Source organism: Dama dama, chromosome 26 (genome assembly GCF_033118175.1).
Source record: "Dama dama isolate Ldn47 chromosome 26, ASM3311817v1, whole genome shotgun sequence".
In the NCBI taxonomy this organism is placed as follows: domain Eukaryota; kingdom Metazoa; phylum Chordata; class Mammalia; order Artiodactyla; family Cervidae; genus Dama; species Dama dama.
Genome location: NC_083706.1, coordinates 41,551,113 through 41,567,717, shown reverse-complemented (window position 1 = coordinate 41,567,717; position 16,605 = coordinate 41,551,113). Strand labels below are relative to the sequence as shown.

Below are 16,605 nucleotides of genomic sequence, written 5' to 3'. Positions count from 1 at the left end.
TTCTTCTTAAGATGGAGAACCTCATCTATTTTTGTTTTTTGGAGACCTGAATGGGTGATTTGGATATGAAAGGATAGGTCCTAGAAACTGGTCATAAAATATTGCAAAACAAAGTGAGGTTGACTAGTGCACCATGGAAGACGAGAGAAGGGGGTGAGGAGTCTGCAGATAGTGAAGAAAGGAGAGGGGAGGGCTCAAGAAGGGGTTGGCATAGGCACTCAGTGGAAAGTCTGACCAATGAGAGTTGAGTTAACTTTGAGGGCATTCGTGAATGTCTCATGAATATATATAATATATATAATAAAATACAATATATAATACCTATATTATATTATATATAATATACATTATAATAATATATGATATATTATAGAAATACTATTATTTATATATAATATATAATTATAAATATATCAATATATTAATATATTATATTAATATATATTTATATAGTATATAAACATATAATATCTATTATATGTTTATATCTATTTATATATGTATATATACATATTACACACATATATATACATATACATATTTATATACATACATAAATATATATACATAAACATTATATACATATATAAATATATATACACATATAAAATACTATATATAATACATTATATTATATATACAGTATATTAATATATAATATATATTATATTTATATTAATATATAATACACATATAATATATAAATATATAATTATTTATAAATATATTAATATTTATATTTTGATATAAAATATAAAACATATTTATATATTATTTATATAATACATTTATTATATTATATTTATTATGTAATATATTAATATTATTAATATATTATATTCATATATGATTGTTATAGAAATCCTATTATAACTTATATTTTATAATTATATAATTGATTTAATTATATTATTAATTATATAATTTAATTATATTAAATTATATTATATAAATAATTTATTATATAAATTAATAAATTATTAATATATTATTATATTTTATATAATATATTTATATAAAATTATTTATAAATAATTATTAATAACCACTATAAGACAGTTGCAGTTTGAGAGCAAATTGCTCCCCTATTGCAGGATCTGTTGCTAGATGGTGGCTTTATAGTTTTAGGTCTATGTGCTATCACTGTTGTAACTTGGCTGGGGAATTAGTCCAAAATTTCCTCTTTTTCCTTTCCTTAGTTCTCTTGACCAGAGATGGAATCCCCACGTCCTGCAGTGGAAGTGCAGAGTCTTAACCACTGGACTGCCAGGGAAGCCCCACTCATTTTCCTCTTCAGTCAGCCTTAAATGCCTAATTTTGTTACTTCTTTATAAACACCTTCAGTAAATTTAATACTGAATCACAAGCATTATTTTTATTTAGCATTCATACACACAATTCATAATCTACAGAATAAAGCTTTTCATAGCAAGTGTGAAAATCTAGGTGATCATAGAGACAGATTTGCAATTGCTTGAACAAATATATCCATGAGTGCTGTAACTCTCACAGAGGTCTGATCAGTGGCTTGTTCATGCACCTTTTCTGATCAATCTTGAAAGTAAAAGTGAAAGTGTTAGTCACTCAGTTGTGTACAATTCTGCGACCCCATGGTCTGTCCGTGCAATTCTCCAGGCAAGAATGTGGGAGTGGGTTGTCCTTCCCTTCTCCAAGGGATCTTCCTGACCCAGGGATTGAACCTGGGTCTCCTGCACTGCAGGCAGATTCTTCGCCATCTGAGCTACCAGGGAAGCCCTCTGATCAATCTTAATTCTCAGAAATTTCAGTAAAAATATATTAATTTTGCAGCTGACACAATGTACAGAAGAATAATAAACAATGGGTTGGCAAAATGTTCATTTGAGTTTTTCATCAGGTTTAACATCTTACACAAAAACCCAAACAAAAAATTTTTTTAAACTTTAATTTAGTATTGGGGTATTTAGCCAGTTAACAATGTGATAGTTTCAGCTGAACAGTGAAGGGACTCAGCCAGACATGAACAAAATTTTTTTGCCAAGCCCAATATAATGGATGATACTCAAAGTTCAAAAATTATTTCTGTTGTAGTTGAAAACTATGCTGAAGTATAAAAAGGATAAACATATGGCCTTGCAGTCAGGTTCAATAAATCAATTACGCAAACATAGAATGGGGGAGACCTCAAGATGGCAATTTGTGTGGAAAGATAAAGTAGGCTTTAGGTGTTCCTTCTACTGGAAAGCTCAACATGAACCTACCCTGGAGGAGGAAACGGCAACCCACTCCAGCATTCGCTTGGAAAATCCCATGGACAGAGGAGCCTGGTGGGTTACAGTCTGTGGTGTCACAAAGAGCTGGACATGACTCAGCATGCATATTTGTAGTTTCTGATGGAAAGCTCAACATGAACCTATAGTGAGAAGCAGATACTAAAATAGTTTATGTAAATGAATCTTCATTAATAGAAGTGAGACAATGCCTGGAACACAGGAGGTAATAGTCTGTCAGGAAGAACCACAGTTTAAGTATGGGGTTCAATTAGGGGGTCAGATTTTAAGAGGGGCATGGATGAACCTGAGAAAATCTAAAAAAGGCTGGATGGTAGACAGTCTAAGAGCCAATTCTTATGAGGAATGTTGTAAGAACTGGGAGAGTTGAGTTCTGAGAAGACCATTTTCAGTGGTGACATTCATTAAAAAAAAAACAACAACAACAAAGTTTAATTGCTGCTGCATAGAATAAAAAGATGAGTTCAGTGCTTTTCCAAAAGGAAGACCCAATATAGATGCATTGAAATAACAGGGAAGCACATCGTATTGACCCAGTAATGAGAGCTGATTAAAGATGTCACAGGACATGATGCGAACTAGCGAGCTTTCATCTCTGGAAATACCAGGCAGACTGGATGACCACTAGAAGGGAGGCGAAAGCAGGGGCTCTTGTATGGATAGGAGACTGGGTAAGATGCTGGTCGAAGGTCTGGTCCAGTTCTAAGACTGTATAGTCTTTGGATAAATCAACATGCTTATATCAGTCTTGAGGGGCTAGCTGATTACTGTTCTTGTTTTCATCCTAAGAGAACAGAAATCAGTGTTTCCTCACAGTGGGAAGAGCCTATAGGAAAGAGAAGACAGCTGCCTGCAAGCCAAGGAGAGAGGCCTTAGAATAAAGCAGAACTGCTGACACCTTGACCTTGGACTTCCAGCCTCTAGGACTGTGAGAAATGCATTGTTTAAGCCATCCAGTCGGTGGTACTCTGCTATGGCAACCCTGGCAAACCAACACAGATTTTTCTCCACCTTCTCTGACTGGAGTGATTTGGATGAAGTTTATCTGCCTAAGCCAGGAAATACTGTTATCTACAAAGAGGCTCGGCAGGAAAAAAAAAAAAAGTCACTTTCCTAACAACTGTAGACTCTGTTGATACAGCGATTCAATGTCTGGGTATTTATCTGAAGGAAACAAAAACACTAACTTGAGAAGACATATAGGACTTCCCTGGTGGTCCAGTGGTTAAGAATCTGCCTGCCCTGCAGGGAACGAGGGTTCAATCCTTGGTCCAGGAAGATTCCACGTGCCATGCGGCCACAAACTGAGCCCACCACACAACTACTGAAGCCGGGTACTCTAGAGCCTGCGCTCCACAACAAGAGAAGCCCCTGCAAGGAGCACCCTCACGCCGAAACTAGAGAGCAGCACCTGCTTGCCACAGCTAGAGGAAGCCCGTGCACAGCGAGGAAGACCCAGAGCAGCCAAAAATAAAATAAATAAAGTTTTAAAAAGATATATGCACCCCATATGCACTGCAGTGTTACTTAACGATAGCCAAGATGTGGAAACAAGCTAAACGTCCATCAGCTGATAAAAGCATAAAGAAAATATGGTGTACAAAAAGAAGGACATCTTGCCATTTGCAATAACATGGATGGCCCTTGAGGTCATTATGGTAAGTGAAATAAATCAGACAGAAAAATTAAATACTGTATGATCTCACACTTACATGGAATCTAAAACAAACAAAAAAGCCCAAACCAAGCTCAGAGATATAGAGAACAGACTGGTGGTTGCCAGAGGCATGGGGTAGGGCTAGGAGAAAGGATTCAAAAGGTATACATTTCTGGTTATAAAATAAATAAGTCGTGGGATGTAATGTACAGCATGGTGATTTTAGTCAACAACACTGTCTCATATTTGAAAGTTACTAAGAGAGTAAATCATAACAGTTGTTACCACAAGAAAAAAAATTGTAACTTTGTGTGGTGACAGATGTTAACTAGAGTTACTGTGATGATCATTTCACAACATATACATATATCAAGTCACTATGTCCTACATCTGAAACTGATATAATGTGGCATGTCAGTTACATCTTAACTGAGTGTAGGTAGCCAGTGGACAAGAGACTCATTCCCATCGGCTGCAATTCCAGCGCAGGTAAGCCTTATGAAAATCAGTGAGGAGCACTTGATTAGGAGTCCTTGATGTCAAACTCCCCTCACTTAATTAATCAACTAACTCAGGCAGGCCTAATGCTAAGTGAGACACTTGCTTTCTGGATCCTATGAAGAGTAAGTTCATTTTGTTGTTGTTTTCCCCTTTATGCTCTTTTGTATTTTTCGTATTTTCTACTTGGGCTCCGAACTGAAACAAAGAAGAAAGGAAAACATATAATGCTTTTAACATTTCTTAAATGTTTTAAAAACATGTTTTATTCTGAGTCAACAAAACAAAGCATGAGTCTTTTCCCTTGAAGCAGCTTTTATGTGCACTGGAGAAGTCGACAAAAAAGCAAGAATGAAGGTAAGCTTTAAAACACATGGCCAGGGTCTTCCCTGGTGGGCCAGGGCCCGGGTTCCATCCCTGGTTGGGAAGCTAAGATCTCACAAGCTGAACGGTGTGGCCAAAAATAAATAAATAAATAAATCAATAAAATAAGAACAAAACACATGGTCAGGATCACTGTTTACTCAGAAGAAAAGTAAATTCATATAATAAGACACCTTTTCAACAATCATTTTTACGTTTTCTCCATTTTACACTTCTGCCAATTTACAGACATTTGGGGAAAGTAAGTAGAAAGATCACTTTGCTGAAATATTAGTTTTCTTTACAATTACAACATGAATTACCTTCATGTCCACTGTCGGGTCACCTTGCAGCAGTGTCCACTCATACTGGACGATGGCGTGGTCATCTGTGCTTTCTCGGCCGTCCAGAATCACGCCATCTGTGGGCAGATGCAAAACCACATCCTGCCCTGCCTTGCTGAGTGGAGGCTCATCCTTTTCTGTGAAAAAAAAAATAAATAATTCATAAGTGAGAGGATTCCCTATTTTTTCTCATTTATTATGAGAGGTATTTTTGCCAAGAGGATGTGTAGCAACTGAAAATTATTTTCTTATTTTCATTGCAATAAATTAAATCTGGAAAGTTAAGGCAAGTTCTTGGATTCACATAAAATTCACATAGAAATGCTTGAAATCCAATTTTCATCTAGGAAAACAGAAGAAGTTCACAGCTTCTTACTAGTTTTTATAAGGGAAGCTGACACAGAATTTGAGATATCCTAAAATATTAATAGCAAACAAGTGTGTACTGATATTTAGCTTTTCTCCTTCATGGTAAGTCTCACTGTGTCCACTAAATATTAAACATGATTAACAGCTGCTCCAGGGATGGTTGATAGACGCCATCAGATACAGAAAACATTCTTAAGATCAGAACTGTGGATATTTTACTTGATTTAAGCATCTTATTAGTAAACTTATGCAAATCCACATATATTTTGATGAAGCTTAGTAATTTCTTTTTTGATGTGGACCATTATTAAAGTCTCCATTGAATTTATTACAGTATTTCTTCTGTTTCATGTTTTGGCTTTTTGGCCACGAGGCATGTCGGGTCTTAGCTCCCCGACCAAGGATCAAACCTGCACCCCCCGCCCCCAACTGCTGCACTGGAAGATGAAGTCCTAACCACTGGGCCACCCAGGAAGTCCCAGAAACAGTAATTTAGCTGGGAAAAAACTCTGCAGGCTTTTGTAATACATCCCTGTTGGCATCCACTATCTTCTTCCTCCTCTTGAAGAAGGAATTCATAAGGCCTGGACTCCATCTCGGGCCTGTCCGTGCTGGTCGTGCATGGCCACCTCTCCAGTGGACTCTGAACTCTGTGCTTAGCGCCTGTGGGAATGACAGTGGAAGGATAAGACCCCCTCTGGGCAGGGGAATCTTGAAGATCACAGCCAGGTTACTCATTGCCTAAGAGGAAACATACTATAATCACCCCTGTCTCTGGACAGGTCATAAATTTTTTCCCGTATCTATCAGGATGTAATCACAGGCTTATCGATTATTAACTGGTTTGAATGTGACCACGGGCTTATTGATTATTAACTGTTTGGAATGTAACTGCGGGCTTATTGATTATTAACTGTTTGAACACATAACATGTGAATGATGGGGTTATTGTAGTTGTATTTACCCTTCCTTTGTTTATGTAAGTCTCAAGGAAATTGGGGTGGTGGTTGGACACGTACACGTGGGGTATGAAAGATTTTCACAAATGCTGGTCGGGGTCCTTGGCTAAGAGGAGACTCTGCCTTGGGCCCGCCGGTGTAATAAACTGCACTCCACTATCTGCATTGTCCTTCTGAGTGAGTTTGTTTCCCGGAAAGCATGGCTATAACACTCTAGCACCAAAACTTGATCAAAATTTTGGCCTGGATTTCCTTAACTTAGTTTAAATCATGTTGCTAAGACAGTGCTCTCTTTCTGCACAGCTGAAGTTGCCTCCAAAGTATACTTCTAAGGGCCAATCCAGATACTCACTGCCTTGAAGAGGAAAAGTTAAAATTTTACATAACCTCCTTCTGTAACTCAGCCTCTGTAACTCAGCTTGCCCCTTGCAAAGTCTAGATCATGTAGGTCACATAGTCTCAGAAAGTGGGGACTTGCAATACTAGGAACTGGAGCTTATCTCGCTCACGTCCTGCTCTTTGCAATCACTCAGCCCCTGCAAACCTGCTTAATCATGCCTGTTCAGGTCAGGCATCCCCCTCCCCATCTTGACCACTGTTCCCCTATGTGTGAAACCCCTTAGTTTAAACCAGCCTATTAACAGCTAGTGTTGCCCACTACAGTCTGTCTATAAAAACTCTGTAATCCCTTTGTTCAGGGCTCAGAGCTTAGAGTGTTAACTCCTCTGTGCCCGCTGGCATAATAAACCTGGGTTCTCCAACTGTCCAAGTGTGGTGCTTGTTTTCTCGAGTGCTGGTTTCTGCAACAGCCTGACATTTGAAGCTAGAGGTAATCCTGTTATTTTCTCAGACTGCAAGGAGGTCAAACCAGCAAACCGGAAAGGAAATCAACTTTGAATGTTCATTGGAAGGACTGATGTAGAAGCTGAAGCTCCAAAACTTTGGCCACCTGATGCGAAGAGCTGACTCATTGAAAAAGACCCTGATGCTAGGAAAGGTTGAGGGCAGGAGGAGAAGTGGACAGCAGAGGATGAGATGATTAGATAGTAACACTGATTCAGTGAACATTAGTTTAAGCAAACTCCAGGAGATGGTGGAGGACATCCCACCATTGCATGCATGGATGCGTGTGGCAATCCATGGGATCACAAAGAGCTGAACATGACTCAGCGACTAACAGGAGAAATCAGCACACTTGCTGTTGCCGAAGGGTACATATTCCTACTGAGAAAATGAGTCCCATTTTCACAGTCATTTAAAACAATGAGGACTACTAATCAAATTATGCCACACAAGCAACCTCTGCCTTAGAAGACAATTGGTCTGTTTTTTACCCCTTGAGCAAAGGTCCAGGGCCTGATGACTTTATTCTGCTTCTCCCAGGGGAGCAGAGAGATGACAACTGCATTACTAATAGGCCCTCTTTTAGTTTTATAGAGAACTTTCCTTTGCTTCTGCAAGGTTATCACTTTTGACCCAATGGTTTACTAATTACAGTTCTGGAATCTTTTGTGCCTTGCTGCAAAGCTTGTGGGATCTTAGTTCCCTGACTGGGATTGAACACTCGCCCATTGCAAAGTGGAAGAAGAGCGGAATCCTAACCCCTGGACTGCCAGGAAAGTCCCAGGCCCTCAGAGATTTAACCAAAAATATTTCAGATGGAAAAACCAGGTATGCCTGGAAATATTGCACATATTGTAAAACTAATCCTTGCCCTCCTGGAAGAAAAAAAAAAAATCATCACTCTAGTCATTTACTTTTCTTTAGGGAAGCTTAAAGATACGGTTTATGAACGCAGTGAAATCTTCATGTTCTCTAAATTGGTCGCTGTATCAGAAATAATAGAGCTGTATTTCCTACTCGGTTTAAGTCCAGGCAAATTACACTGCATAATGTATTTAAAAATCAGTCAGAGCTGGGACTTCCCAGTGGTGGTCCAGTGGTTAAAAATCCGCTTGCCAAGGCAGGGGACACTGTTTGATCCGTAGTCTGGAAACTAAGATCCCACTGAAGGAGGAAACAGACAGAACAGGCTCTGTCTTGAAAGCAGGACTCCATCTCATGCTGGACTGTGGACTTTGAGCTATGTGCCTGGTATCTCTGGAAAGGACACACCAACTGGAAAACCAGACCACCACCACCACCCCCACCATGGAAGAGCCCCAGGGCTCGTACCTAGACTCTCCATCGCCTAAAAGAATACCCTAATTGTCTGTGTAACCGAATAGAAACATAAATTCTATTACACTTATCAGGGTATGACCACAGGCCTATTGATAATTGTCCGCTGTTAACTATGGAGGCCTAAGGCATATGAATGACAGGTTAACTTTGTGTCTTTCTTTTCCTTATTTCAGACTAGTTCCAGGGAATTTGGGGAGGTGGGTTTGGGCATGTACTCTTAGGGTATATAAGGTTTTCACAAAAACTGGTCGGGGTCCTTAGCTAAGAGGAGACTCTGCCTTGGGGCCCGCTGGTGTAATAAACTGAACTCCACTATCTGCATTGTCCTTCTGAGTGAGTTTGTGTCCCGGGAACACGTGGCTACCACACCACAAGCAGTGGGGCAACTAAGCCCGTGAACCATAACTGAGCCGCCGTGCGCTAGAGGCCGAGCTCTGCAACAAGAGACGCCACCGTAATGAGAAGCCTGTGCACGGATACTAGACAAAGCCCGCGTGCAGCAACGAAGAACTAGTGCAACCATAAACAAACACATAAACAAATAAAATCTTAGAAATAAGACAACCCAGAGCGATTTGGCTTAGGCGACTTAGGCCAGAAACAGGTCTTAAAAATAAACAAATGACAACAAAAAGAGGAAAGGAGTATGCTGTCATTCAAAAAAAATTTGACCTGATGAAAAACAAGCTTAAATGTCACTTTAAATTTTTGTTATACAAAAGTAATAAGCCAACGTGAAGTACTCTGGAAACACTGATTTCTTTTGAAGATTAAGCATATTTGGTATGATCCACAGAGATGAAATAAAACTCATACCCATCTTGATGGAGCATATCAAGGTGGCACTTTACGCAGAGAAGTATATTAACTACTCTGATTTTCGACATGTTCCTCTGAACAATGCCTTAATGACAAGAAATAGGAATCTGGGTCTTACTGCATGGGCACCAATAATTGCCAAGGCTGAGGATATGGAAGTGGGGCCAGACTAAGAGAAGAGGCTTAGATATTAAACGTCAAAATCCATCTTGATTTTTTCGGTTTGTTTGCTTTTGTGAACTGTTTTCTTCATTGTGCGTTTTTCTTAATTGCAACATGTCAGGAAAAAATTATTTACAACCCCAATATAATTATCTTCATTTTTGGCGTGTATTGTTTGTCTTTCCCCATCTGAGCTGCTGATAATAGTAATTAATATTGGTGATGGTAGTGTTTAGCTGCTCGGTCTCGTCCAACTCTTTACCACCCCATGGCCTGTAGCCCGCCAGGCTCCTCTGTCCATGGGATTTCCCAGGCAGGAATGTTGGAGTGGGCAGCCATTCCCTTCTCCAGAGTATCTTCCCCACCCAGGGATCGAACCTGGGTCTTCTGCATTGCAGGCAGATTCTTTACCGCTGAGCCACCAGGGAAGCCCAATAATAAGTAACAGCTACTGTTTATTGGGTGATTTCTTTGTACCAGGCATCACACGAAGCATTTTTTTTTTTTAGATATAATTTTATTTTTTATTTTTTATTTTATTTTTTAATTTTTTATTAGTTGGAGGCTAATTACTTCACAACATTTCAGTGGGTTTTGTCATACATTGATATGAATCAGCCATAGATTTACACCACACGAAGCATTTTTGAGCCATAAATTCACCCAATTTTCACAAGTCTCTGAGGAAACTAGGTCAGATTGGCTAACTTAGTTGCCTAAGACTACATAAGTGATAAATTTGTCAGTTGAGATGTCAGCTCAGATCTGTCTAACTGAAAGGCTCCACTCATCCCACTATACTTTGGGAGCACTCACATGTATTCTAGTTACAGTAAATATAAAGTTACATCCTGAATTTAACCTAACTTACTGATGTATTCTTACTTATTGATATTTATTCATATATCCTACCATTGCTTGTGTCACTGTATAAACTTCACAGTTGTCATTTTAAGTCCCTAGCCTCTACTACTGGACATTACTTTGTTACCAATTATCTTCATCATCATACATAATGCCACAATAATTTTTTTGCTCATACTTTTCTTTAGCATGGATCATTTTCCTTAAAACATATCTCAGGAGAATGAATATTTTAATGTTCTCTGATATCTGTCTTGATTGATTTCCAAAAGACATTTCAATGTACACTCTCAGTGACCATGTATGATTATAAGTTCTCCACATGCATACCAGTGTAACTTTTAAGTAAACTTATTATTGCCAGTGTAATAACAGTGTATGTGTGTGTGCTAAGTCGCTTCAGTTGTGTCCGACTCTTTGTGTCCCGCTGTACTTGTAGTCTGCCAGCCTCCTCTGTCCATGGGATTCTCCAGGCAAGAATACTGGAGTGGGTTGCCATGCCCTTCTCCAGGGGGTCTTCCTGACCCAGGGACTGAAAGAGTCTCTAAGGTCTCCTGCATTGGCAGGTGGGTTCTTACCACTAGTGCCCCCTGGGAACAGTAAGCTGGTATTATTTGTATTTCTCTGATTACTTCTAAGGTTGAACATTTTTCCATGTTTATTCATTAAATATCCTCTTCTGGAAACTGTGTTCATATCCTTTGCCTACTTCTTTTTGTTTTTCTTACTAATTCACATAACCAGGTCTCCTGCATTGCAGGCAGATTCTTTATCAGCTGAGCTACCAGGAAAGCCCCTGATTCACATAAGCTTACTATTAATACAGTAAATACATTGGTCTCATATCTTCCCAGACTCCTATTTGCAATTTCTTTTGTTTCTTGACATAATGAAGTTTTTAAAAACATGTGTATACTACATCCTTTCTCTTTGTGATCTCTTTAATTGATTAGAAAGTTATCTTTCCCCAGACATGTAATAGTGAATTTATTTTCTTCAAATCTTCTATGTATGGAGTAACCTATGACCTAATTTTTTAAAAAACTATTTAATTCTTTAACCCATTTGGAATTTCTGTGTGATCAGAGTTGCAGGTCTCAATATATTCTCACTGGTTATCTCAATAGTATTACATAATTATTTGCAACTCTTTTGTGATATTTATTTATAACACAAAAGGGAGGGGTTGAAAATGTGAGAAACATGCAATAGGTCAGGCACTCATGGAGCGATGAGCTTTGAACCTTCCCAGGTCAGTTCTTTCCTTTGCCCTTGGAGTAGATGAGAGAGAGGCCAGGGATAGTTATGTGTGGGTTTGCAGAGGGGATGGCAGAGTGCTGTCCAACACCAACTTTCCCTAATACAGATGCAAGCCTGACTTCTCAGATTACCCTGCATTTGCCTAGAGATCCTGGTTTTCAGGCTGAATATCCAGTGGAAAGAGCATAAAGGTGCTGTCCCTTGAGCTCTTGGACACTGTATTCTCTGGGTTCTCTGAGGTCCTAACTGCTGCACTCCCTCCTTCCTGCTGCTCCTCACTTTCATCAGAAAACATAGACCCCCCAGTCCCTCCAGTCAGCCACACAATCCAGCCAAGTTCCCATAGTGACATCAGGTGCGTGGGAACCACCGTTCTAATTCACAAAGCATGTCCACCCTTGATTCCATGACAGCCCAGCTGGGAGGCAAGGCCAGCACTCAGGTCCTAAGAGGATGAACAGAGACCCTCATGGAGAAGAGCTGGCTTTCAAATTCAGGACTGAGACCAAAAGCCCTCTACCCTGCCTTTTGCACACAACTGCAGGCAGATTGTGTCAATTCAGCACACCTCTCTCTCCAGCCTCCTCCACTCCTTCCCACCTTCTCCCATCATCCCAGGTAGCTGCTTAGTCAGTCTCATCCCGGAAACTCGACAGAGGGCATCTCACTTCCAGGTGGCCTGATGCTGTTGGAGAAAGCATTCAAGCTGCCTCACAATACAGCTCCACAACTCACAGAGCACAGCTCACAACTCACATAACACAGCTCACAGCTGACAGCTCCACAAAACACAGGCCACAACTCACAAAGCACAGCTCACAGCTTACAATGCATAGCTCCACAAAGCGGGTGCTATGAGACCTTTGGGCAGGTTACTTTCTCTCACCAAGCCTTCAAATACCGTGGGGATTACAAGAGAACCTAGATTTGGAAAGGACAGATTTGTAAGGACACAGTGAGTTCACGTGTCTAAGGAGCTTATAGCAGTGCCGCTTATCTAACTCAATAAATGCCCGAAAAAAAAGGGACTGACAGGGTCCGCTGTAACAAATGGCTGACAGGTCCGCTGAAAGTGTGTACTGTGCAATTCCACCTGGCCCCCTGCCCTTTTTTCATGATCCTTGTATTCACCTCAAATGGACCCTAAAACATTTTCTGTAAATTTCAAAACCATTTTCATGCTCCTTTAGCCTTAAACTACATGTGCTCACAAGCTTCAGAAAAACAAAAAAGCATTCATGAAGGAACCACTTAGTCTCAGAAGCACAGAGAACTTCAGGAGGTTACGGATCTGGGCAGGAAAAACACAAGACATCTGGTAGGGTGACCTTTGCCCTCTCTGCAGACAGAATGAGGGCATTTGGGCCAAGCAGCACCCTTCCATGTGTCCACATTCCTGGGATCCAAAGAACTTGTGAGCAGAGCAGCTCTTTTGCTGACTAAGGACCAAGCCCAGTGGACATCTGGGTGTACCCTGGAGCATCTCCAAAGTGAATTACTAGACAAGCACCCCCCCCCCTCTCCTCCCGCCCAGAGAAAGGAAGTTCAAAAAAGGAAGTAGAAGAAAAAATGATTCAGAAACTTCTATGATAAACTAAAGTCCCCCCTGCCCCCCATGGCGGATATATTCTTTCCTTGTTTCCACTTTCCTTTCTGTTTCACTAGCTTATAAGAAAGCTCCATTTGGCAATGATGGTTTCCTCCAATTGTGCAGTGAGAAGGGAAAGGGATTTTGTTTCATTGGTGCTGGGATTTGTTTTTGAGTCCCTGCTTGGGCAGAGGAAAGATGTGTGTGAAACAGCCATGGGTGGGCTCAGGGATGCACGTGAAAGTGCCTCCTGCCTCCACTTCAGGGAGAAAACTTTGGGGTCCTTTGCAGTGTGTGCCTCAAGGCCTAGAAATCTTGGGTGACCTTGGATGTTTATTCCACTGGAGGTGGGAAGGGAGGTGGGCCATTGTGGACACAGATTTCCAGACCCTTCTCTTTGGACCTAAAGGTCATGGAGACTCCAGCTTTCCAAAGTGGCTGAGGCTACGCCCCTCTAGTCTTGTTGTGGTTTCACTCTTGCATCATCAGAAAGCAAACAGCGACAGACTGCAACCAAACACACGCAGCTGAACACAGGCAGGCCCAATCAAGAGACCTTGTCTCCAACTGCCACATTTTTTTTCTTTTTTGCCTCCTGTTTGGGTCTTAATTCTCATTCTGATCATCCCCAGAATAAAAACCATCAAACGAAAAGCATCCTTTTTAGCTCCTCTTCGAAAGAGAGGTGCTTTAAACTTTATTTTCAATTAATCGAGTTCCTTTTCTCCTGACTCCTTAAAAAAGAGAACCATAGTTCATAGAAAATAGTTAGACCCACTTCAAAGTAACCTGACCTGTTCCCTTCCCAATTTTGTCTGATGAAAGCAACTTTAGGTGGAATCATGAATCCTGAGAGCCACGCTAAGAAATAAGGGTGTGCTGTGAGCAATCTGGCATCTAATTAGATTTTGCTCTTGTAATTACTTGACACAAACCATACCTTATAAGAACCTCTGAGACTAAAATAGACTTTCCCCCCTGAACATTTCTCTTCCATTAAAGCGAATTTCCGTGAATCCTTTCAGATCAGTATTCCTCCCTAAACTTAGAAAAATTCCAGAAGCAGTCCACTGTACCCGCTTCCACCCAATCTACTGGGGGTTTCTCAAAAACCATCCCTAGGACTGAGATGTCAAAGCCGGATGTTTCATTTCTGACTTGACTGAGGAGGGCCCAGCGGTCCTGCCTAGCTAGGTCTCCCACCAGACGCAGCCACCAATAGGTACAAGGACAGACAGCAGGGCCCGAGCGACCAGGCCCGGGGCTCGGGTGGAGTGCTTACCCAGCCGAGGCGAGGCCCGGGCGAGGGCCGGGGCGCCGGCTTCCAGGCCTTCCTGCTCGCCCTCTGGGGCGCGGCTGAGGCTGTAGCTGCTGTAACCTCGGTGCAGCGCGAACTTGCAGACGCTGCGGCCGCGCCAGGTGCAGTTGAAGAGATAGCAGCCGAGTGCGGCGGCCGGGGGCGCGGGCCGCCGGGGCAGCTCCACCACGGCCACGGAGCAGCGCGGCTCGAGGCAGCAAGCCCGCAGGCACTGCCGCCAGTCCCGCACGGCCGCCGGCGCGCTCAGGAAGCTGGCGCCGGCCGCGATCGAGTCCTTGGTGCGGATGATGGCGTCGGGCCTGGCCCTGTAGCCGCCGCCCCCGGGGCCCGGGCAGCCTTCCTGGAGGTCGCCGCCCGCGCGCAGCTCGAGCTCCAGCTCCTCCTGCGGCCTTTCCTGCTGCAGCTGTCGGCGGAACTCCTCCAGCAGCTGCTCCACTCCCGAGAGCTGCGCGTGCAGCTCGGACAGCGGCGCGGAGGGCGAGCCGGCTGCGCGGCCACCGGGCAGCCACAAGCACAGCAGCAACAGGCCGGGCAGTGCCCGGCGCGGCGGCGGGCGCCTGCGCCCCGAGCCCACGCCCTCCCGGGCGGCGGAGGCCATGGCGGGCGGCGGCGGAGGAAGTGAGGCGACGCTGGGCGTCAGAGTGCGAGGGAGACGGAAGGCGGGCGAGCGCCGGCCCCGGGATTCTCCGGCGCTGCCGCGGCGGGCGCTAGGCACCGGGGACCTCAAAGCGCGGCCTCCCCGGGCCCCCGCTGCGCCCCCGAGGCCGCAGGCGCGCGGTCGCCGGCGGGAATCGTAGCGGCGGGAGGCATAGCCGGCAGGTCGCCCTGGCACCGCTCCTCGTCCCTTCCCGGAAGCCCGGGCGCGACGGCGTCTCTTATTGCCAGGAGCCGGGGGCAGATCGGCAAGAAGAAGGCCGAGTCTACTGGATCAGCACTCCGTGGTGAACAGCGGCCGCGGGAGGTGGGGCGTGTCAAGCCCCGCCCCGCCCAGCCCCTCCGGGCTCGACCCTGCAGCCTCGGCCCCGCCCCCCCGCAAAGCTCGGGCCCCGCCCACATTCCTTTTTTTTTTGTGGGCGGGGAAGGTAGCCGTCAGATATGCAGATAACACCACCCTTATGAAAGAAAGTGAAGAACTAAAGAGCCTCTTGAAAGTGAAAGAGGAGAGTGAAAAAGTTGGCTTAAAGCTCAACATTCAGAAAACTAAGATCATGGCATCTGGCCCCATCACTTCATGGCAAATAGATGGGGAAACAGTGGAAACAATGGCTGACTTTATTTTTCTGGGCTCCAAAATCACTGCAGATATTGATTGCAGCCATGAAATTAAGACTCTTGCTCCTTGGAAGGAAATTGATGACCAACCTAGACAGCATACTAAAATGCAGAGACATATGGCTGATTCATGTCAATGTATGACAAAAACCAGTACAATATTGTAAAGTAATTAGCCTCCAACTAATAAAAATAAATGGAAAAAAAAAATGCAGAGACATTACTTTGCCAACGAAGGTCCGTCTAGTCAAGGCTATGGATTTTCCAGTGGTCATGTATGGATGTGAGAGTTGGACTATAAAGAAAGCTGAGCGCCAAAGAATTGATGCTTTTGAACTGTGGTGTTGGAGAAACTCTTGAGAGTCCCTTGGACTGCAAGGAGATCCAACCAGTCCATCCTAAAGGAGATCAGTCCTGACTGTTCGTTGGAAGGACTGATGTTGAAGCTGAAACTCCAATCCTTTGGCCACCTGAAGTGAAGAGCTGACTCATTTGGAAAGACCCTGATGCTGGGAAAGATTGAGGGCAGGAGGAGAAGGGGACAACAGAGGATGAGATGGTTGGATGGCATCACTGACTCAATGGACATGGGTTTGGGTGGACTCGGGGAGTTGGTGACGGACAGGGAAGCCTGGCGTGCTGTGGCTCATGGGGTCATAAAGAATCAGACACGACTGA

The 16,605-nt window shown here is 43.0% G+C and overlaps 1 protein-coding gene and 1 non-coding gene across 2 annotated transcripts in view; both read right to left on the bottom strand.

The window, feature by feature from the left end:
- The window catches only part of LOC133047305 (low-density lipoprotein receptor-related protein 11-like), a 54,492-nt gene extending 38,931 nt beyond the window's left edge, over positions 1-15,561 (bottom strand). Inside the window, exons 1-2 of the mRNA XM_061130490.1 lie at positions 14,620-15,561; positions 5,112-5,269 (exon numbers count right to left, since the gene is read on the bottom strand). Of these exons, the coding sequence (XP_060986473.1) occupies positions 5,112-5,269; positions 14,620-15,253 (792 nt within the window). The 5' untranslated portion in view covers positions 15,254-15,561. The remainder of the gene's footprint in view (positions 1-5,111; positions 5,270-14,619) is intronic.
- TRNAC-GCA (transfer RNA cysteine (anticodon GCA)) lies at positions 9,983-10,053 on the bottom strand. The gene has a single exon. It is a non-coding gene; the product is annotated as a tRNA-Cys (tRNA).
- Positions 15,562-16,605: the final 1,044 nt, after the last annotated feature.